Genomic DNA, 20031 nt, shown 5'->3' on the forward strand with positions numbered 1-20031 from the left:
ACTACGTGTTGGGAACCTGTGTTTGTTGACTGACTTTTATTTGTCAGGCTTAAGAGACAAAAGTTGAAAAAAGATCGCGTTTAAAATAACACAAAACATCGTAAAAAGACCTCCGCACAAGACCTCGTTTATTTATTTATTTATTTTATTTTGATAGCTGCCGATTAAACTGGAAGTTACAACATTGACATGATTATATGAGTAGTTTTTACCGTGAAAATGGTCACATCCGCCGGATCCACCTCTTTGGCTGCAATGCGCGCTCCCGACGCAGGGGGGACAGATTTTCACACAAGACCGGATCTCGTTCTGATGAGTTTGATTTCTTTGCCTTTCTGAATGTTTTCATTAAATGGAGCTTCAGTCTCTGAGGGTGACATTTGTCAGGGAAGCGAGGTCTCGTAGCGTCGTTTGCAGTGGATTTGTGTTCAGAAAAAGTTGAAAAACATAATTTCTCCTACAGTCTATATTCTGCTCTGCCTCTCTGCGGCCTTCATCGGACAAAACAGAACTAAATAATGAAGCATTTTGCTGAAGTCCTTTAGACTTTTACCAGTCTTTCAGAGGCGTTTCGCCTCCTTCCAGCTCTGTTATCCTGCACACTCTGGTATGGCCTGCAGAACGTGTGGGACACCTCCAGCTCTGTCACTCTCACTTCATGCTTTTATTGTTGAAGGAAAGCAGCAGCGACCCGCCCGCCTGCAGAACACCTCCAAGCAGCTGCAGACGGATCGCTTACATTCTTCATCTCACCTTCTGCAGATTTTTCAGAGCGAGGAAGCTGTAAATACTCCCCAACTTCTCTGTCAACATTTTCCTCCCCTCGAACGCTGGTTTCAAGTTAATTTCCTTGCAGCTGTTAACGGATTTTGAAAGGAGGCTGTAATTACTGAACGTCTACAGGAGGTTAGATTAAAAACTGCACGCAAGAGTGAAAAGGACAATTACAGGCAAACGGTGCTTAAATTAAAGGAGGAATGCATATCACCCGCTCCCTCTCATAACAGAGTTAGAAGCTAAAATCATTTATGCTGAGAAAGCGCAGAGTTTTAGCTGTTTTGGTCAAACTTTTTAAAGGACGTCGTGCACGATTTCACAAGATGTGATGCTCAGAGAATGTGTTGATAATGAGTCTCAGCTACCACCCCAAAGTTTAGCTTAATATCTGTAATTTAACAGAGTTAGAGCCCTTTTTGTGTTTCCTAAGGTCAGTTGGCTGCGGTGGCCATTTTGAATAGATGTACACCCAGTGATTACTTTCTGAGAGTTTCTTCATGAGATGTTTTGCTAACACTACAGATAAACAAACACATCATTATCGCTTCTCACCTTTGGCAACAAATGCTCATTTTTAGCTGTAGTGGCTAAAATATAGCAAATGCAAGAAAAATTTTAAATCAACCCCTTCAACCTTCATCGTTTGGAAACTTTTATTTTGTTGAACCCGTTGATTCATTTTCACCTCATTTCTTAAATGTATTTCAACTAAAACTGGAAAATAAATGTTACAGTTTTACTAAAATCCGACCCCATGACGTGAAGCTGTTTCCGTCAGTAAGATTAAAAACCTTCCAGTGTTTATTTCACGTCTTACTAAATCAGATCTCTTTGAAAACATAAATAAAATTAGCAATCACCTGCCTGAATGAACAGCACCAGTAGTCCAAAACGACTTGTGCTTTTGCTTCAGCAGACCTCGATTTTTTTTGACTCGTCTGGCTCTGGCACGCTGAAATAACAGCTCACACGCTGAAACAATTAGGAGAATAATACGAGGTGTTTTAACAGCTGGGGCGGTCGGGGGTGCTGGACGGGATGGACAGCCTCAGCACCGTCCTATTCATCAAGGAGAAATTAGCAAATTTCAATAAAAGTTCAAAACTAACTGCTGGCTGAGGGGAAAATGTTTGATCCAACATTACTGAAGTAAACTATATTTATAGTAGTTTTAATATGTATGCTAAATGTCAGTTTTTTGGGAACCGCCATGTTGTGTTTTTGGAGCCGTCGAAACATAAGTCCCGCCCTCACACTCTCCCAGGTCTCTGATAGGCTGTCGTATTGTCAGTCACAGCATAGCGTGACACATAATCAAAGCCTGAAAGCCTAAAAATTTAAACTCGTATTCGAACACAGCAGCAAGGAAAGAGCAACGGTGTGTGAGTCATCAAAAATCCACACATTCATTTACAATCATGGCTTCAACTTCCTGCTTCTGCTTTTGTCTCTAGTTGTAACATCAGTCGACGATTCGGATTGAAAGATTTTAATATTTTTAAATGTTTAAAAACAATTTCCTAACAACCAAAACATAATCTTTGAAAGATCTACAGAAAACCTGAAGAAATATTGATCAGGATCGCTTCGAAATATTACAAAAAAGTTCTTTTTTTTATTTTTTAATCAGCATCCCACTCCTCATTTCATTACAGGATATTACTGAAGTGATATTTGTCATATTTGACACAACATGACATCCTTATCTGCAATAAAAGAAATAAATCAGTCAGGCTTTATGGTCCGTCTGAATCCTGAATTTTTGAGGTTTTCGTGGCACGTCGACATGAATGTGTCTCAGTTATTGAGCTAATAAACCAGAGAGAAGGGTTGCCACGGATTGACCTGTGGTCTCAAAGACCCTGACAGTCCTCACAAAGCTGTCCCAGACGCACGTCGGCGACAGTGTTAAGTGTCATAATTTCACTATTTTCTCAGACATAAATACACAGACGGGGAAGTCAAAGGTCAGCTGCATAAAACTTCCTTATTTAGAGGTCAGTAGACACAAATCTTGTGAGGAGAAGAGGGCGTGGGGGGCTGCGTTGCTTTGGAACAACAAGTCCTTTCACAGAGGAAAAGCTGCTTCCTGCCACAAAGTGAACAGAAAATTAATTGTAAAACAGGCCGACAAAGGTCTTCATGCATCACAGAGGAAGAATAAAACACTCAGTGAGCAGAAAATTAGAGCTGCTGTTGATGTTGGGACATGAATCATTTTCCTTATAGTATTCAGTCATATTACGACTAACAGTGACGAGCTACGAGTGTTTTCTTTTAAACGCTGTGACTCGTTTCCTCCGAGTTCTGACACCAGCAGAGTCTGAAGGTTTGAAAAGGTTGTCGGGTCTGATTAAAAATGGGTCGCGTGGTTTGTTGGGGCTTTAAAAACTGGATCCTGGAAACGCCTGAAGGAAATTTAAATCTATAAAAGTCTAATTCTTTAATTCACATCAATCTGGACCGAATATAATTCCACAGCAACACAAATTATCTCACATTATTGTGTGGATTCTGATTGTTTGCCTGGTTTTTATTTGTGTGTGTGTTTGCAACCCAACGTCCTGCTACTTTTAGCTTTTAGCTACTATTAGCCTTTAGCTAGTCTTTTGATATTTCAGGCTTTTAACTGTCCTTCTGACACTTTTAGGTTTGAATTAACATTGCACTTTTAGTTTTTAGCTACCTTTCTGCTACATTTAACTTCTAGCTATCATTTATTACTTTCAGCTTTTAGATTGACGACTTTTATCTAGCCTTTTGCTACTTTTATCTTTTAGGTGGCGTTTAGCTTTTTTAGCTTTTAGCTAGCGTTTCTGCTTGTTTTAGATTTAACTGCTCAGTTTCAGCTTCTTCAGCAGCTTTCAGCAGAGTCGTTCACAGAAAATGTCATTTCTCCAGTTTAAACTTGTTTTTTTTTTTTCACAAAAAAACGAATTCAGATGTTTTTGGTTTCGGATCCCTTCGACCCGTTCTTCTCTCCTGTGAAGCACCAGACACAACAGACACCACCTCCCAGACTCGATAACTCGACTGCTGTTTACACAGTAAATAGTCCGCAGACTCGTAACCCTCGCCTCGTTTGACCCGAACCCAGGAAGAGCCTTTTCTGGACCCGACGGGTGTCCTAGTTTGGATGTTTCACAGCTCGGCGGGGAACCTCGGCTTGTTGTTCCAAGTGCTGGGAGACAACACGCAGCCTCACCGATTCGTGCCGTTTGTGCGTTAAATGCGGCTGTCATCTGCAGCACCTCTTTTTGTTGTTGTTGTTATTAAGCGGCCCCACATTAGCAGCAGATGTTTTGGGTCACTGAGTGGAAAGTGTCGTGTGTTTTCCCAGGGGCTCGTGGTGGTGGAGAGGAGGAATCCTGATAATCCGCTCAGGAGCAGCAGTAAAAAGCATAAAAAGGGGGTTTTGGCTAATATCACCTTGCACGCCCACATTTATCTAAACAAACAAATGTGTTTTTCTGGTTGCCATGTATTCTGCAGTGAGTCCAAGCCTGCTGCATGACAAGCAGCACAATGAGCAGCTCGATGGGAGCAGGACTCCAAATATTCCACACTTAAAGGAAAGCAGCATTCTCTAAAGCAGGGGTGGGCATTCCTGGTCCTCGAGGGCCGCTGTCCTGCATGTTTTAATTGTTTCCCTGCTCCAACACATCTGATTCTGTGCTTAAATCACTTCTTCATGTCCTACAGAAGCCTGGTAATCATCCATTGATTCGAATCAGGTGTGTTGGAGCAGATGAACAAGTAAAACATGCAGGATGGTGGCCCTCGAGGACCAGGAAGGCCCACCCCTGCAGGAACAATCTGTTACTGCTGGAGTTGTGTTTGGGGTCACTCTCAGCTACTCCCACAGCTAAAATTAGTTCAATACCTGGAAATGATATCTGCTAAGGTTGCTTAGCTGTGGTGTTGACTCCAACAGGTAGATTACTTTCTGGGAGTTTCATTAAAATGTGTCCATTGCTTCATGAGTTATTTTACTAACAGACAAACCAACACACACAAGTTCATTTTTCTGTCCTCGTTAGGACATCATACTGACTCAGTCATTCCCGCAGGCTAACCCTGACCCTGTCTGTTAGCAAAATATCTCCTGAACCACTGAATGGATCTTAATGAAGCTCAGAAAGTGATCAATAGTTGATTGGATCAACGAATCACAGCTTATTGACCTTAGCCAACGCAGAAATGGTTATAACTGTTATTTTTACAGATATTGAGCTAAAATCTGATACGGTAGTAGCTGATAGTCATTCACAACAAAAACTCAGAGCTCCAACATGAAGTCAGTAACAAGGTTTGACCAAATCAGCTATAAATACGACCCTTCTCGTTATAGGATATTCTTAGTTTAAAACTTTGGCACGAAAGGCGATGGGCGACATGCATTCCTTGAAGAAATGCTGGGCCTTTGATCCATTTTGTTTTTAGTATAAAACACTTAACTTTTGCAGATTACAAAACAATCTTTTAAATGATCAGAATTCTTTCCCAGACGTCACAAAACAAAACTGATTTCTGAATGAAAAATAAAAAGGTTTGGACTTCTTAAACAAACACTAACCAAATCAAGGAGGAAAAAAAGAGTTAATCTTCTCTGTAGCTCCTCTCAGAGTGTAAAAGTGTTCGACTTGTTCCTGAGTCATCTGTTGGAGTTCAGCCTTCCTCACGAGGAGCCAGAAGCCAAATCATGTCCTCCTTTTTTGCGGTCACAGAGGTTTCTCTCTCTGGCTCAATCGAGGGCCTCGGATTCTCTCTGAGGTCCAGAAGCCCAGAATCGTCCCCGCTCGCCGAGGCCGCGCCGAGACATCAGATACCCTTCTTATCTGTTCGGCCCGGCTGGGTGTGCATGTTAATCAGTTCCATATCTCAGTAATGGTGTTCCTGTTAATTGTCTCCCCTCCTTTATTGTGGCCGTATTCACTTTCCCTTCTCATCTCTATCTGCAAATGAGGTCGGAGAGGCACACGGATCTGGTTTCTGGGCCGGTTCTACTGAGCCATGACAGCGGACGATTGGGGAGAAAGCCGAACGCGTGGCCTGACGTTAAAAGCTGTCAGAAAAATGAGAAACTTGCCGTCTCTTGAGTTATTGCTCTGCTGAGGGTTGATCTTGTTCATTCGGGTTTTCATTTAACCAGAGAGTCAGTTCTTCAACAATTATGTAGTGAAATAAAAGTTTAGCATCACTTAAAAGAATTCATATTGCCCGATTTTGTGGCAGCCACCTTAAATGTTGTTGACTCCTAAAGTTAACCGGTTGTAGATGTACGTTCAGTGGTTTCTTTCTGAGAGGTCCAGTGGTTCATGAGATGTTTTAGTAACAGACAAATGCACGAACAGCTGCAGGCGATGACAATGCTACGTGACTTTATACTTTTCCACTCAGGAACCATTTTACGTCTCAGATTCTCATGAGAATGCCTGGATTTGCATATTTATTGAGCCTCCGGATCTTATTCTCATACAATTAGATGAGGTAACGTTGAGATATCTGAATGGCTTCAGGGCAAGTCGGACCCTCGTCTGAGTTCGATGCAAATACAAAAGTCATGCAGACCCCGATTTGGTTAATCCAGTTCTGCACCGTGACAGGCCCAGACCGACCCGGTCTGGAAAAACTCCAACCTGCCGCTGACACAGCATGACAAAAACTGATAAATTTCTCTGACAAATGAACTATGATGCAAATATGAGTCTTTGGATATGGAGATGCACGTAGATCGAAGTTCAGCTGGGTCGTTTTTTTGTTGCCGTCCTCAATCCCCACCTCCAACCCTTAAAGACCACCACGGGGGTCAACTGTCACTCCTTTCAAGCTTCTCCTCAGGCATAAATGAACCTGGCTGTACCCTCCTCCTCTGCCCCGCCAACTTAAAGGTCTAAGAGCATCCCTTCACGAAGACTCCCCCACCCCCCCTTTCTAACTTTGCCTTGATTTTACGCTTTTGATTTTACGCTCCTTATCCACTCACAGCTGCGCCGGTTCCAGGCAAGGAGCTCCGTACCTGATGAAACAGCAGGGGGGGTGGAGGTGCCTGATGAAGCTGCAGAGGGAGGGGGGTTTGTATTGTTTTCCTATTTCACATCGCCACAAGAAGAAGAGGATCACCATTCTCAGTTTTCTGCAGGCAGAATCAAACTAGAAAAATTGCTTTATCTGTGAAAACAGAGAGAACGCTGAGTGACTCTGATGAAAGAAGCAGAACACTGGATAAAAGCTAAAAGGAGAAACATGCTTAGCTAAAAGCTAAAAGTAGCAAAATACTGGCTAAAAGTTAAACTCTAGAGCTAAAGAAAGCTAAAATCTGTAGTAAAATTGTCTCATTGTGTTTTTATGGGAAAATATGTCTAAATAAAGTTAAATATTTTGAAAAATTTATAAGTTAGAAAAAATAGAAACTATGAATGAGCTGAATGTTTTGTTGTATGAATGAACAGCAGAACAAAGCCTGCAGATGGCTAAAAAAAGGTTTGTGAAAATAAAAAACAATAAGCCGTTTTCACAATGCTTTGATTTTCTCGAGCGCCTCCCTGTTTGCGCTGCTGCTGTCTAAGCAGAGGACCTTCTATCTCTGATCTTCAACCTCGTTGCTCCTAATTATGCCCCAAAGGCAGCCGGTAGGATGGAGGGTCTCCGAATGGGACAAACTCTGCTCCTTCTGAGGGCTTCACTGAGTATCACAGAAGCAAACATTTTCCTCGTGCATTCACAGGACGACCAACAGATTTAAAACAGTAGTTGTGTGTTTAAAGAAGAAGTTATGACTCAAGGAAACCATCAGTGTTGCAGTTTTTCTTTTTCTTTTATGCAGCCATGTTAAACTTAGAAATCAAAACAGATTTTGTGAGAATAGTTTAGCGTCTTACAGGTGATGCAACACTGACACCTAGTGTTATTTTACTGAAACAACACATTTAAAAACGAATGACCGAGTTCATTAAAGTCACTTTAATTATATATCCAAACACAGGCAGTAACTCATCTACTGATGAACATCTGGCCTTCCTCTCAGCATCATTTCATCTTTGCTGGGACGTATTTGCTCTGCTCGATCTCCCTCCTTGGCTTGGAGTCGTCCAGCTGTCTCTCCGGAAAGCGCCCGTGTGCGTTACCTCGGTGAGGCTGTGTCTTCGCGGAGGCAGGGGCAGTGGAAACCTCTCTGCTCTGCGGAGAGTTCATCAAGCTTTGACTGGCGGCTTGTCGCAGGATTGGGAGGCAGGTTTTTGGCCTGGACTGCAGGTTCTGTTTGTCGGCGCTGAGATCCAAACGGTCCTGAGGCGTTTGAGGACCCCACGAGTCTCGCAGCCTCGCATTCCTCTCCATGTTGACGCTGACCTCGTCCGTGCGTAGCGCCCTCTGGATGGCGCTGATTCTGAGGAGGATGGCGTCGCGCGTGGGAGGATGATGAGGACCCCTCTTCCTTATCCGTTCACACGCAGCCTTCTCGCTCTTGATCACTGACTGTTTGACACTTTCACTGTTTCCTGTTGTTACAAAAAAGGTTTCACTTACAACAAAAATCACCTGGTTTCTACATAAATATATGACATCAAAATCAATTTTTTATCCAAATTTTGCCCCTTTGTAATGGCCTTAACATGCCACAGTAGATTTCAGTGTATATTTATATTTTCGCCACACATCTGAGCATGCTTACCTTTTGGGTGAGATTTATTTAAGACGGACAGGAAGTGCGTCTGTTGAACAAACTCTCTTCTCTCTGGTTTCAAGCTGTCTGAATCAACAATCTTTTGGGCTGGTGAAGTCGCGGCACGTTTTCCGATGGAGGTATAACGCCTTTTTCTACACAAATCTGCAGCTCTCTCAGAAATCAAACCGTCCTGAGCCACGCCGTTCCCACCACCCCCCTGCGTTGGAGGTGTGTAATCCCAGAACACTTTGTCGAACTGGTAGAGCTGCACACAGGATGTGACGTTCACTAATATACTGAAGGGAAGAGGAACTAGAGTTAGGATTATTACAGCAAACTGAAACGCACCAAAAGGAAAAGATGAGTTTTGTCTCACCTGTGGTCGTGGACGTGGAGGGACAGTAAGCTGCCTGATTCTTGCTCTATCTGGATTTCTCTCAAACATTCACCGGTGAGGAAATTAAAAACACGGATCTTCCCGTCCAAACAGCCAGTGATAACACGGAGGTAGAGGAGGGTCAGAGATTTCACCTGCCTGCAGAAGATTCAGAAAACATCCTCGCTGAGATCTATTCAGTTCCTTTAAAAACAAATCTGCATCTTTTTTGTCTTCTTATGCTTCTTTTAGCTTTTAGTTAGTGTTGCTACATCTAGCTTTTAGCTACTGTTTTTCCACATTTGAGTTTGTAGCTACAATATTTCAGTTCATTCGTTCGTCATCAATATTCACCCCAAAGTCATTCAGCGCTCACGCTGCTTTTTTTGCAGGAAATGCGATTTATTTTGTTAAATTAAACATCTTGACAGAATTGTCAGGAAACTCATGTCCGAGCCAAAGAGTTTGGACCTACTTTGGGTGCCTGAACGTCATCAGGCACTCTCCAGCCTCACAGCTGACGCTCCAGGCCATGACTTTACCGCTGGAGTCCCCGGACAGAAGGTGCCAGTTGTTAACAAACAAACACTTCACTGAGCTCCTGTGGGCATTTATCACCTTCACAAATGTGGAGCATCAGACAAGCACCAATAAATAATAATATTTTGGCGTATGAGCTGATGTTTTCTACAGATATCCTCACCCTGAGCAGCGACGCCGTCTCCAGGTTCCAGATTTTCACCAGGCCTCGATCACAGCTGCTGTACACGGCTGATTTGTTGATCTTCACACACAGAACAGAACCGAGGTGGCTGAAATCAAAATCCGTAAAAAGGCTCCGTGTGCGTAGACTCCAGACTGTCAACGTAACGGATCGTCAAGTTGCAGACATTCAGGTCAAATCTCGAGAACAACGTTAGACGCGATCTCGTGCTGTACTGTGAGAGGAGGCGCTCAGCGTCTGAGCTAACGCCACAACAAATCTGAGCTCAGTATCTGTAAAACTAACTGAATTACAGCAATTTATGTGTTTTTGAAGGGGAGTTAATTGTGTGAGACACCTTGAATCAGGTTAGCTCAAAGGTTAATTAGTTGTAGCTGTACATCCAGTAATTAAAACATTGAAAGCGGCTTACCTTTCACACAACAGTCTTTAGCTCCTGAGACAAGTCTGTCCGCCTGAACGTCGAGGCAGTTGATGGTACCGGTGTGGCCACACAGCACCGCCTCACACGTGTCTGTCTTCAGATTCCAACACCTGCAGAGACCAACGGAGCATCGACGTAGTTTCCATCCCATGTGTGTATTCCTGTAGTTACTGAGAAATTTAAAGGAAAAGCAGCAGCTTCTCGTCTAACCTGATGCACTCGTCACAGCCTGCAGTTATCAGCAGATCTCTGTCCTCACAAAGCTGCACCGCCCGGACCGCGCCGCGTCCTTTCATCGCCGCCACAGTTTTTGTTTCCGACGCCACACAAAGCAGGCGAACCAAACGGTCCTTTGAGCTCGTGGCCATCAGAAATCCACCTCTGTAGTCTAACACCCGCTGATGGTATTCTCTGCGAAACATAAACACAAAATAAGTAGTAATGTAGTGAGCAAAAGATTCCTGCTTTAGCGTACAGAACAGTGAAGGCACCGACTCTTTCAGCAGCACTTTGGTGAAATATGCACCACAGAAAACATTTCGCTCCTCCATTTGAACCGGCTTGGTTCGGGATTTGGCGTGGGCAGCTTCAAATGACCCAATCTGTGAAACCAATCAGAAAAATAAAACTATACTGATCATCTCTGGCACACGAGCTGGTTCTTCACGGAGCTGCAAAACTGCCTGACCTGGACGGTGGGATGAACGTCGTCTTTCTCTTCGTCGTCAACGGGTACTGGGACTTCCACGATGTTGGCGTAAGTAGGACTAGGAGTATTGACGCGGCAGAACACCTAGTAGAGACAGAAAGAAAAAAACACGAAAAAAATGCATTTTCTGTGAAAAAACTCAATGTGAACGCTGAATATTTAAAAATTACTGAAACTAAAACGGAGAGGGTTAAGCTAAAAGAAGCAAAACGCCTCCTAAAACCTAAAAATAGCAAAACACTAGCTAAAAGATAAAAGTAGAAAAAGGCCAGCTAAAAACTAAAACAAAAATAGGGCAAATACGCTGAATGGCTTTCAAAAAGAACAATGTTTTTGAAGGAATTGAAGAGATCTCGATGTATGTCTGCGGAGGAGAATATTTGCGGATAAAGTTAAATATTTTGAAAAGGATAATCTTCTAAATTAACTAAACATTTTGATATATAAACAGATAAAAAACGCAAAATATGCAGAAGTAGTTAGATTGCAGAAAGCATACAGCAAAACAAAAGTCAGGAAAACAATCACGCAGTTTTCAAACTTTACTACAACATTTAAGAAGTTAGGATTTTATGCTCAACACCAGAAACATCTAAAGAATATATTTACATGAACAAAGTGGGGCAATCTTAAAATGCTCAACCTTCATTATGGCTTCATGTTGCTCCTTAAAACTCCTTCTGAACTTGATTTCCTCCATGGTTTCCTCTGTAAGGTGCTGCCAGTATCGACAGACCTTCTGACAGTGTCTCAGTGTGTGCTCCTCCAACAGACCTGGAAAATAATGTGCGATGATGATTCAAGGGCTAAACACGTCAACCATGTGTCTCAGTAACAACTAGCAAGTCTCTGAGTAAAAGTGACTCTATTTTCCGACGTTATAACACAGTTTTCTTTAGACTTGAGTGAAAAAAAATGAACTAAATTAAAGAATGCATATCACAGAGTTTATCAGAGTTGTAGCTGTTGTGGTCGATATCGCAAAACTTGGCGCTCAGAGTGCATGTTGTGAATGACTCTCAGCTACAACCACGCTGAATTTTATCCCAATATCGCTGAAATTGTCATTTTTTTGTGTGTTTTCTGTGGCAGCCATCTTGAATTGGGTCAGTTGACTTGCCTAAAATCCTCTTGGACAAGTTAACAGGTAAGCAGCTGACAAAGTCTCGGTACTGGCTGACCCCAGACACGGACTTCGAGGACCCGGGTACCACCATGAGAGCGGGGTCATCTGGGTCCGATTCTTGTTGACTGGGATTATGGCTGCCCACTGAAATAAGAAGCATCTGATTACTGTGCTGAAATTGTAGTAAAAAGCTGATAATTAAAGTTACAGAAGCAATAAGTACAAATTAAATTTGTTGAATAAATGTAAATCAAGCATCTGTGTCCACTAGCGACCTCCAGTGGACGATGGTGAGAATGAACAACAGTGATTTAGCTCCAAAATAAAACTATTTTAATTCGTGATTTTTACCATTAAAGTGCTGAAACCCTCGTTTCCGCCTGACTATAAGGACGCTGGTTAGGTTACAGAGCATGCGCAGTAGCTCAAAGTCACATAATGAGAATATGCGGCAGAGGTAGCGCGTTTTCATCCAGTCCGGGCTGCTGTTGAACCAGCTCCAGATTCTACCCGTGTCGACGCCGGGCGGTTTTCCTTGCGGACGCCGGGGAAGGGAGTCCTCCTCCTCCTGCGGCGACCTCCTCGACCTGGCGTAGGTGAGCCACGGCCATGATGTTCCGCTCAGCGACGCGTGGATGCTCTCCAGCTGCTTGACGCTTCCGCAGCGGGAGAGCAGCGCCACCACGAACCTCCTCCTGAACTCGTCCGACACCGTCCACGGACGCCCCGCGGAACCCGGCGGCGGAGAGAAGACGCAGGCAGGACACATCCCGCAAATGAGGACGCACCCGGCGTCGTTTGACTCGCTCGCCGGAACGTCTCCGCCAACTTTAGCAGGCTTCATCCTTGACGCCTCGAGTAGTTTGGTGCCGTTATTCGTGTTGGTTTTCTCGTTGCCTGGCAACAGGTCCCACGCGCAAGATCGGGATAGATAGCATGTAAGCTAGCTGCCTGAGAACGAGCAAGGAAATAAAGCTTTATTCTGACGCTTATATTGATTTTTTAAATAGCTATTAAAAAGTAACAAGAGTAGTATTTTTTTACTTTACCTGTTAAGTCCCCAACTCCCCTCCGAGTTGACAAATCAAGTGAAAAATACTTTAAAAACAAAAAAACGACGTGTTTTTCTTAGATCTTTTACATATATAAACTCCATATCAGTTCATTCACCTACTGGATTGTATTGTAGTTAGATGATTATGTTTCTTTTTAAAATCACCAAACAACCAAACACCCATTTGTTTGCATAAAGTACACAGATAAGCTTAGCAAAAAATAATAAAATGTAGATACATACTCCGGATCATTCCTTCGAGTTTCACGTATTTTCGACGTCAGCATTTATAACTGGGTAAACCTAAGTTTATCAACATATAAACAAGGAAAACATGTGCGCCGCCCGGGAATCGAACCCGGGTCGCAAGAATGGGAATCTTGCATGATACCACTACACCAGCGGCGCTGTAGACTTGTTTGCCCAGAAGAATCTTAAGGTAGTAAAAAATAATATTAGTGTTGCAGGATGATTTTCTGTTATATATCAGGTATTGGATATTTTTTGGTTAGTAAAAATGTTGAACGATGTGATCAAGAAAAAAAACCGGGAAAGATCGATGTTGCTTTTATTTGTGTAAAAAAAAAAAAAAACCCGCTATTAAACCGGAAGTGATCTTTATGTACTTCCGGATAAACAACCCCGCGATGAAATCCCATGTATGCTAAAGGCAAAATTATTTTGTTTTAAAAAACATTGTAAGAAAAAGTATAAATAATATAATTGTTTTCAATCGACAGATAAAGATAGGTATGTGATTTTTGTTCCATGTAAGGAATTTTTAACTATATAGAATCTTTGCCTGAATCTACATAAAACGGATTATTGTTATTTAGCAATTTGAGGCTAACTGCTAGCTACCCTCAAACGACTCACCCATGTTGTGGATGAGTTATATTTGTAATTCAACGTGTCATTCGAGATAACCGGCATTTATTTACTCTTCCAATTGAATTGTATCTTAATTAGAACCTCTCAATTGCAAAAATGTTCACCAGCAGGATGGATTCTTTTTTATTTGAAGCTAATTTAGCATGCTAACGTTAGTTGACGCCCCCTCCTTGATCGTTTTATTGCGACAAATACTCCTTTATTTGTTTAAAGCCACTAATTTCAACCTGTTTCCCGCAGAGGGTCGACTCATGTCGGACAAGGACAGCGACGTGGAGTGGGCTGAGACAACCGAGGAGGTTGTTGAAATAGAAAAGTCCCTCTCTCTTAAAAGCAGCACCCCAGCAGGTACACTCACTTGTGTGTTAACCCTATATTTATCCAGAATAATTAAATGTTTGCCTACGGATTTTAATACTGTGTCTTCTTTAGTTCCTGTAGTAGTGGTGTCTGATGTAGATGTAGATCCAGCACAGACGTCCATCCAGAAGTTGCTGAACACTGTGGGGCAGGAACAAACTCCAGAGGACTTTTGTAAGCATAAATACTGTACTTTTATATAATAAACAGTTATGTGGTAATTTATTACACTGGCTTAAATGACTGGAACCCAATAACAGGTTCCTCTTTTGCTGTCTATTTACAAACCTACAGCTTAAAGATTGTCTTGCGCATATGAACACATTTCTCATACATCTCATGCGACACTCACCCACAGATATGATGGTGAAATGGTATATTTTTGCCATTCCCAAAAATAAAATATTTTATACTTTCACCAAACAAATGATTAAGTATATTGTTTTGTTTAACTTTTTTTTAAGATTCTAAGACACTTCTGACACACGTGTAATTAAGAGTAACTGTGATTCTCTGACTTTCAACCAGGATATGTTCACTGTATTGTTTTTATTTTTATTTCCAGGTTGTGAGGAGTGTTTAACCCTCTTCCAGGACCAGAGAGATCCTTATACCATCAATGGTCCGTCATTTGTTCTCGACTTTCCAACAAGCTTGGATGTCCCACAGCGAGCTCTCCTCACCTTGCCTTTTGGCCTGATGATAGGTCGATCTAGTATTCCCGGTGCAGGAGTCGGGGTTATAAATTTTGGGCCCGTGCTGTCTCCAGGAATGCATTTTGGACCTTTTGAAGGGGAACTGATAACAAGGGAAAATGCCTTGACAAGTGATTTTTCTTGGGAGGTAAACAAGATATGTTAAACTGAAATCTTTAGTGATTAGAAGTCTTAAATTCAAATTTAAAGTTCTCGTGTTTGTTGCAGTTTGTGTGTATTGTCCTAATATTATAATTTTATGCAGCTTTACCAAGGAGAAGACCAGTATGAGTACATTGATGCTGCCAAGGATTCTTCCTCAAACTGGATGAGGTATTACATTTTGAATAACTGTATCTGTTTGTTTAATGTTTGTTGGTTGTTATACTCAAAATGTTAAAATATATATATACATTAGGTGTAGTATTTCAGAAACTTACATGGACAGAAAAAACATCAGTATCAACTAACTTCAGAAGAATTCAAGCTCTATTCTTTTTCTCAAAGTCGAGCCATTATGTTCTAATTAAAATAAACTTATCAATAATAATTGAGGCCATAAATTAAATAACAAATTGTCAAATGAGAAATAGGGTGACGAGAATGTTTTGGGCTTTTCCTGTCAAATTGTAACCTCTTGACGTTCACAAGAAGGAAGACATTTTTTACTGGATTCTGGAGGCTACTTTACATCTATTTTAATACTTTTATTTTAACTATTACGTTTTCTGTTTATTGTTTCTCCTTAATTTTTTGCAGTCAAACTACTTCTGCATACTTTGTGCTATTTTAGCTTGATTGGGAATATTTTTCTGTAACTTTATATTTTTTGTAACTTTATTGTTTTTTTGTAATTGTTTTAAAAGTAAAACTTTCCATTCAAACACATGGAGCTCTGTTCAGTTAGCTCTGAAACATTGAATCATTGTTCTCTTTTCTGCCAAAAACAGTAAATCATTTTAGCTTCTAGCTACTGTTCTGCTGGTTTTGTACATTTTAGTCTCTAGTTTTAACTTTAATAACTCAGTTTTAGTCGTTGCATTTCTGGCGGTAAATGTTTTGTTTCATTACTCTCATTTCAGATATGTAAACTTTGCTCGTAATGAAGAGGAGGCAAACCTGTTGGCGGTCCAGTACAAAGGCAGCATTCTTTTTCACTGCTGTCGCTCCATAGGTACTGAAGACGAGCTCACCGTGTGGCCTAGCAGCAAAATGTACACACGCTTCAGTAAAGTTTGGGCTCAGATGTTGACTTTGAAGTTGAATAAATCAGGTACATTTTATATTTTTTTATTTTCCCAGAGTGTTGTTGTTTTTCAGTGAACTAACCTCTTTATTTACTTCTCTTTTCAAATTGCAGAGATCACTCACTCTGCGTCGAACCCAATATTCCTGTGCTCCAACTGTCAGCTCTCATTCACTACTGAGGCCTTCCTCCTCCGACACATACAATACTTTCACACGCAGCCGAAAGCCTCCGAAGTAGCTGATGAAGACCACGCTCCTGGTGCTGACTCGGTTCACTCTCCTGCGTCTGTCATGGAAGTATATGTGGATTCTGTTAAATCCAAAACGTGTGATGATTGCGGCAAGGTTTTCAAGCAAATACCTCACCTCAGGAGGCACAAGCTGTGTGTCCACTCAAACAAGCGGCCTTACTGTTGCCCGTATTGCAGGCGAAGTTTTAGCCAGGCCTCTGGCTTAATCAGACACCAGCTTGTTCACAGAAAGCAGGCTGGCAAAAAAGCCCCAAATCAGAAGAAAATCCTCTCTGAGACGGAGAGAGCAGAACATTTTGCTGCTGCTGAGGCAGCAGAATCTGGGGAAATAAAAGAAATTAATGGAAGTGAAAATCCCCTCGATGTTGATGCTGCAAAGACCTTCGCTGCTGAGGCAGAAACATGTCAGCTGGTTTGTTTGCCTTGTGGGAATAGCTCCACGGATGAAGCATCCTTCAAAACGCACAAAGCAACCGGCCACGAGAATTTACGTCCGTATGTCTGTTCTGTGTGCCAGAAATGCTTCCGCCACTACCACGACCTGAAACGGCATCTGAAGAGTCATCAGAAGAGAACCAAAAGTAGAGAGAAAGTAAATGTGGATTCAGAGGATGCTGCCACGTTACCGTTTAGCTGTGCTGAATGTTCAGTGTCTTTCTCCTCAGTGGACGCCCTTCAGGAGCACATAAACGAGCTCCACTCAGACGACGTCTCGGCTCAAACTCAAGATGGCACCACAGACTCAGTCCAGAACCTTCCCTCTGTCAGACCTCAGCGTCTCAAAGCAAGATTGAACGTTTCTGCCCTAACCAAGCTCGTAGCACCGAAGCGCAAAGCAGCCCGTCCTGCTCCGACTGAGAGGACCTTGTCTGAACCGGATACAAACTTAGTCAAATTCAAGTGGTTTAGCTGCAACCACTGCAAACAGACGTACGGGAACCCGGACGATCTCAAAGCACACAAATGCTCCATGAAGTTGTTTAACTGTGAACAGTGTGGGGCGACCTTCAAGAAGTCTGGGTTGCTGCAAAGACACGAGCAGACGGAGCATTTAAAGATGAAGTCGTACAGCTGCGATCGCTGCGATAAATGCTTCTCCACGAGCAGAAGGCTAAAGCAGCATCAGAAAAGCAACTCCTGCATGAAGTATCACTGCACGTCGGAGCTTTTCTCCTGCTCCTTCTGTCAGTTCTCCTTCACCATGAAGAGTTACCTTATTAAACACATCAAGAGGCACCACCCCGTGAAGTTTTCGTTGCCAGGCGTTTCCGATGGCCAGATGGACCTGCTGGAGGAGAACGAGGTAGAACACATATGCCCGGACTGTGGCACCAACTGTGCAAACTTGAAAGATTTCAAATCTCACGCATGCATCAGGAAGCTGGAGGTTCTGTACTTGTGCACCGACTGCGGGAAGAGCTTCACAAACAAATACGGGCTGAAGCTGCATCAGCGTGTTCACACAGGCGAGAAGCCCTACACCTGCCCCCACTGCGGGAAGAGCTTCTCCTACAACGGCCAGCTGAGCGTGCACCTCAGGACCCACACCGGGGAGAAGCCCTACCTGTGCACGCACTGCGGCGAGAGCTTTCGCCAGTCGGGAGACCTGAAGAGACACGAGAGGAAGCACACGGGCGTGAGGCCGCACCGCTGCCCCGAGTGCAACAAGAGCTTCAGCCGCCCCCAGAGCCTCAAGGCTCACCAGATGCTGCACCTGGGCCAGAGAATGTTCAAATGTTCTCAGTGTGGCAAGAGCTTTTCCAGAAACTATCATCTCAGGAGACACCATCAGAAGGTGCACATGTAGACTGGCCCCTCTATCAGGACTTTGTGAATACTGTCAAATATTTCTGTATTGAACTAAAATAGTATAATAGATTAAGTTAGTTTTCACAAACTCCGACTTTCTGAAGATCTTTTAAGTTTTTAGCTTCTTTCACTCATTTTCAGTCCTCTACCTGACCATTTCCAGAGGAATCTTTCTGTTTGTTAATTCTCTCACCTGAGAGTCATTCATCCTCAACTCAAGGGATGAGCCAGGATTGTGTCGACAGAAAGCTTAAGGTTGTACCTCACTGGGCTGCGACTGTTGGAGACTTGTTGGTGAGTCTAATTTTTAAAGGAAATTGCAGGAAAATAAGCAAACTTCCTTTATAGTGTGGTGAAATTCTGAGTGGGACCAGCTAGCATTTTGTGAGATTTTTTTTATTTCTTTTAGAAATCTGCGTCTTCAAAGCTGTTCCTACCCTTCCACTTTACTTTATTGACCACCTCCACCCACATCATACCCTCCCTGTTTTATAACCACCTTTAATTTACTCCAGTAGGCTGTTGAAATTAAAATATGCAGATTTTGACCACTTTTTAATAATAATTTAATTAACATTGACTTGTTTTCTGTTGAAAGAGAGCTCCACTTCAGGTGTCGAAACAAAGCTCTCGTTCTCTAGAGACAACAAATCTGTGACTTTTAAGAGAAAATTTATTCCACTAATTGGGTGAAAAGACTGCGAGCCTCAAGCGAGGGAACTGAGAACTCCTAAGAACGTCACGAGGCATTCTGGGAACTCCCTCACGAATGTTTTTCTTTACCCAGATGCAGCCGAGTGAGGTACTAACTTTAACCAAACTGGATCTTTGAGGAATCTGTTTCCTTTCTTTCGTTGAATATGTTTTTTAAACAATGCCAAAGTTGACAGTTTGACAAACTGAAAGTAAGATTTTCGCACCAACAAAGAGCTGAAAGTCGTTCTGTAGATCAATGAGGAGCCTCAAAATGTTCAAAGCATATTTTTATGGTCAATAAATACATATATATAGATAATTGAACATGAATAATAATAAGTATAATAGTTGTTGAATCTGTTTTTGCAGTTCTATCCTTGTTTAGTTGACTTATTTTACGCTGTTTGTGGGTCAGAAGGTTGGAGAACCTGAGCTGTAGGATCAGCTGACTGGACAGAAAACTGCAAAAGAAGCCAAAGTTTAAAGAAAAAAATGTTGAAAAAAAAACCCTGCAGAGATCTATTTATCCAGACGACTTTAAGATATTACAGGGAAGCAGTGTTTAAAGAAATCAGCAGTCTTCTCAAAGCTTTGCACAATAATTCCATCCATCGGATTTAATGATGTTGTTTGGAAATAAAAACAACCAAGTTGAGCATCACTGTTGACCATTTATTCCACAAAACATACAATGCAAAGCGTGTGCACTGTACAAGCCTTAATATTTATGAAAATAGTCATAACCATGCCTGTTTTTTTTTAATTCATGTAATCCTAGTTTTGTTTTCAGTCACCCAGATCTACTACGGTTTGTTTTTTAAACATGACAATACTGCTTTGTCTACTTGGTTACTTTTTGCTTTGCTCTTGTCAGGTTTTTAGCTCACATTTCCACCTCGACTATATTATAAATATTACGTAAATCGAAAATATTTAAGTCCGACCTGTACTATACAAACATACTGGCATGACAGGTGACACGGTAAGACTCATTTAAAACTGAAACAGGTAGAAACCTGGCAGTGGTTTTTCCATGTGCTACACACGGCGGTGTCAAAGTGCAGCTGCTGGTTCGAGACGTAAAACGTCGCTGCTGGTTAACGGCGTCTAAAATCGGCACAGTCCTGTAAATGTTTCATCTAGCGGTAGTCCTAAGTAACTCCAGTTACACAAGTCTTTAACAACATCCATTTGAGGTGGTGGCGGGCTGGCGGGCTGGCTGGCG

At 42.2% G+C, this 20031-nt stretch overlaps 2 protein-coding genes and 1 non-coding gene across 4 annotated transcripts; 1 reads left to right on the forward strand and 2 right to left on the reverse strand.

The window, feature by feature from the left end:
• Positions 1-7609: 7609 nt before the first annotated feature.
• fbxw10 (F-box and WD repeat domain containing 10) lies at positions 7610-13418 on the reverse strand. The gene is made up of 11 exons (XM_037980942.1): positions 12154-13418; positions 11797-11946; positions 11320-11450; positions 10656-10760; positions 10178-10569; positions 9956-10077; positions 9523-9677; positions 9295-9437; positions 8820-8978; positions 8450-8739; positions 7610-8276 (listed from the first exon to the last, which is right to left on the reverse strand). Exons 1-11 carry the CDS (start codon positions 12644-12646, stop codon positions 7807-7809), a joined length of 2610 nt encoding a protein of 869 aa, XP_037836870.1. The 5' UTR covers positions 12647-13418; the 3' UTR covers positions 7610-7806.
• Positions 13194-13264, reverse strand: trnag-ccc. The gene has a single exon. It is a non-coding gene; the product is annotated as a tRNA-Gly (tRNA).
• A 54-nt stretch (positions 13419-13472) lies between the features above and the next one.
• LOC108246144 (histone-lysine N-methyltransferase PRDM9) lies at positions 13473-19467 on the forward strand. 2 transcript variants are annotated; one of them, XM_017433555.2, is made up of 7 exons: positions 13473-13515; positions 13988-14095; positions 14180-14281; positions 14673-14950; positions 15068-15135; positions 15885-16075; positions 16163-19467. In XM_017433555.2, exons 2-7 carry the CDS (start codon positions 13999-14001, stop codon positions 18106-18108), a joined length of 2682 nt encoding a protein of 893 aa, XP_017289044.1. In that variant the 5' UTR covers positions 13473-13515; positions 13988-13998; the 3' UTR covers positions 18109-19467. The 2 variants fall into 2 exon arrangements, with proteins under 2 accessions (XP_017289044.1, XP_017289035.1); XM_017433546.3 differs by having other exon boundaries at positions 13474-13606.
• The last annotated feature ends 564 nt before the right edge of the window (positions 19468-20031 follow it).

This window comes from Kryptolebias marmoratus, linkage group LG17, assembly GCF_001649575.2.
Source record: "Kryptolebias marmoratus isolate JLee-2015 linkage group LG17, ASM164957v2, whole genome shotgun sequence".
Lineage (NCBI taxonomy): Eukaryota > Metazoa > Chordata > Actinopteri > Cyprinodontiformes > Rivulidae > Kryptolebias > Kryptolebias marmoratus.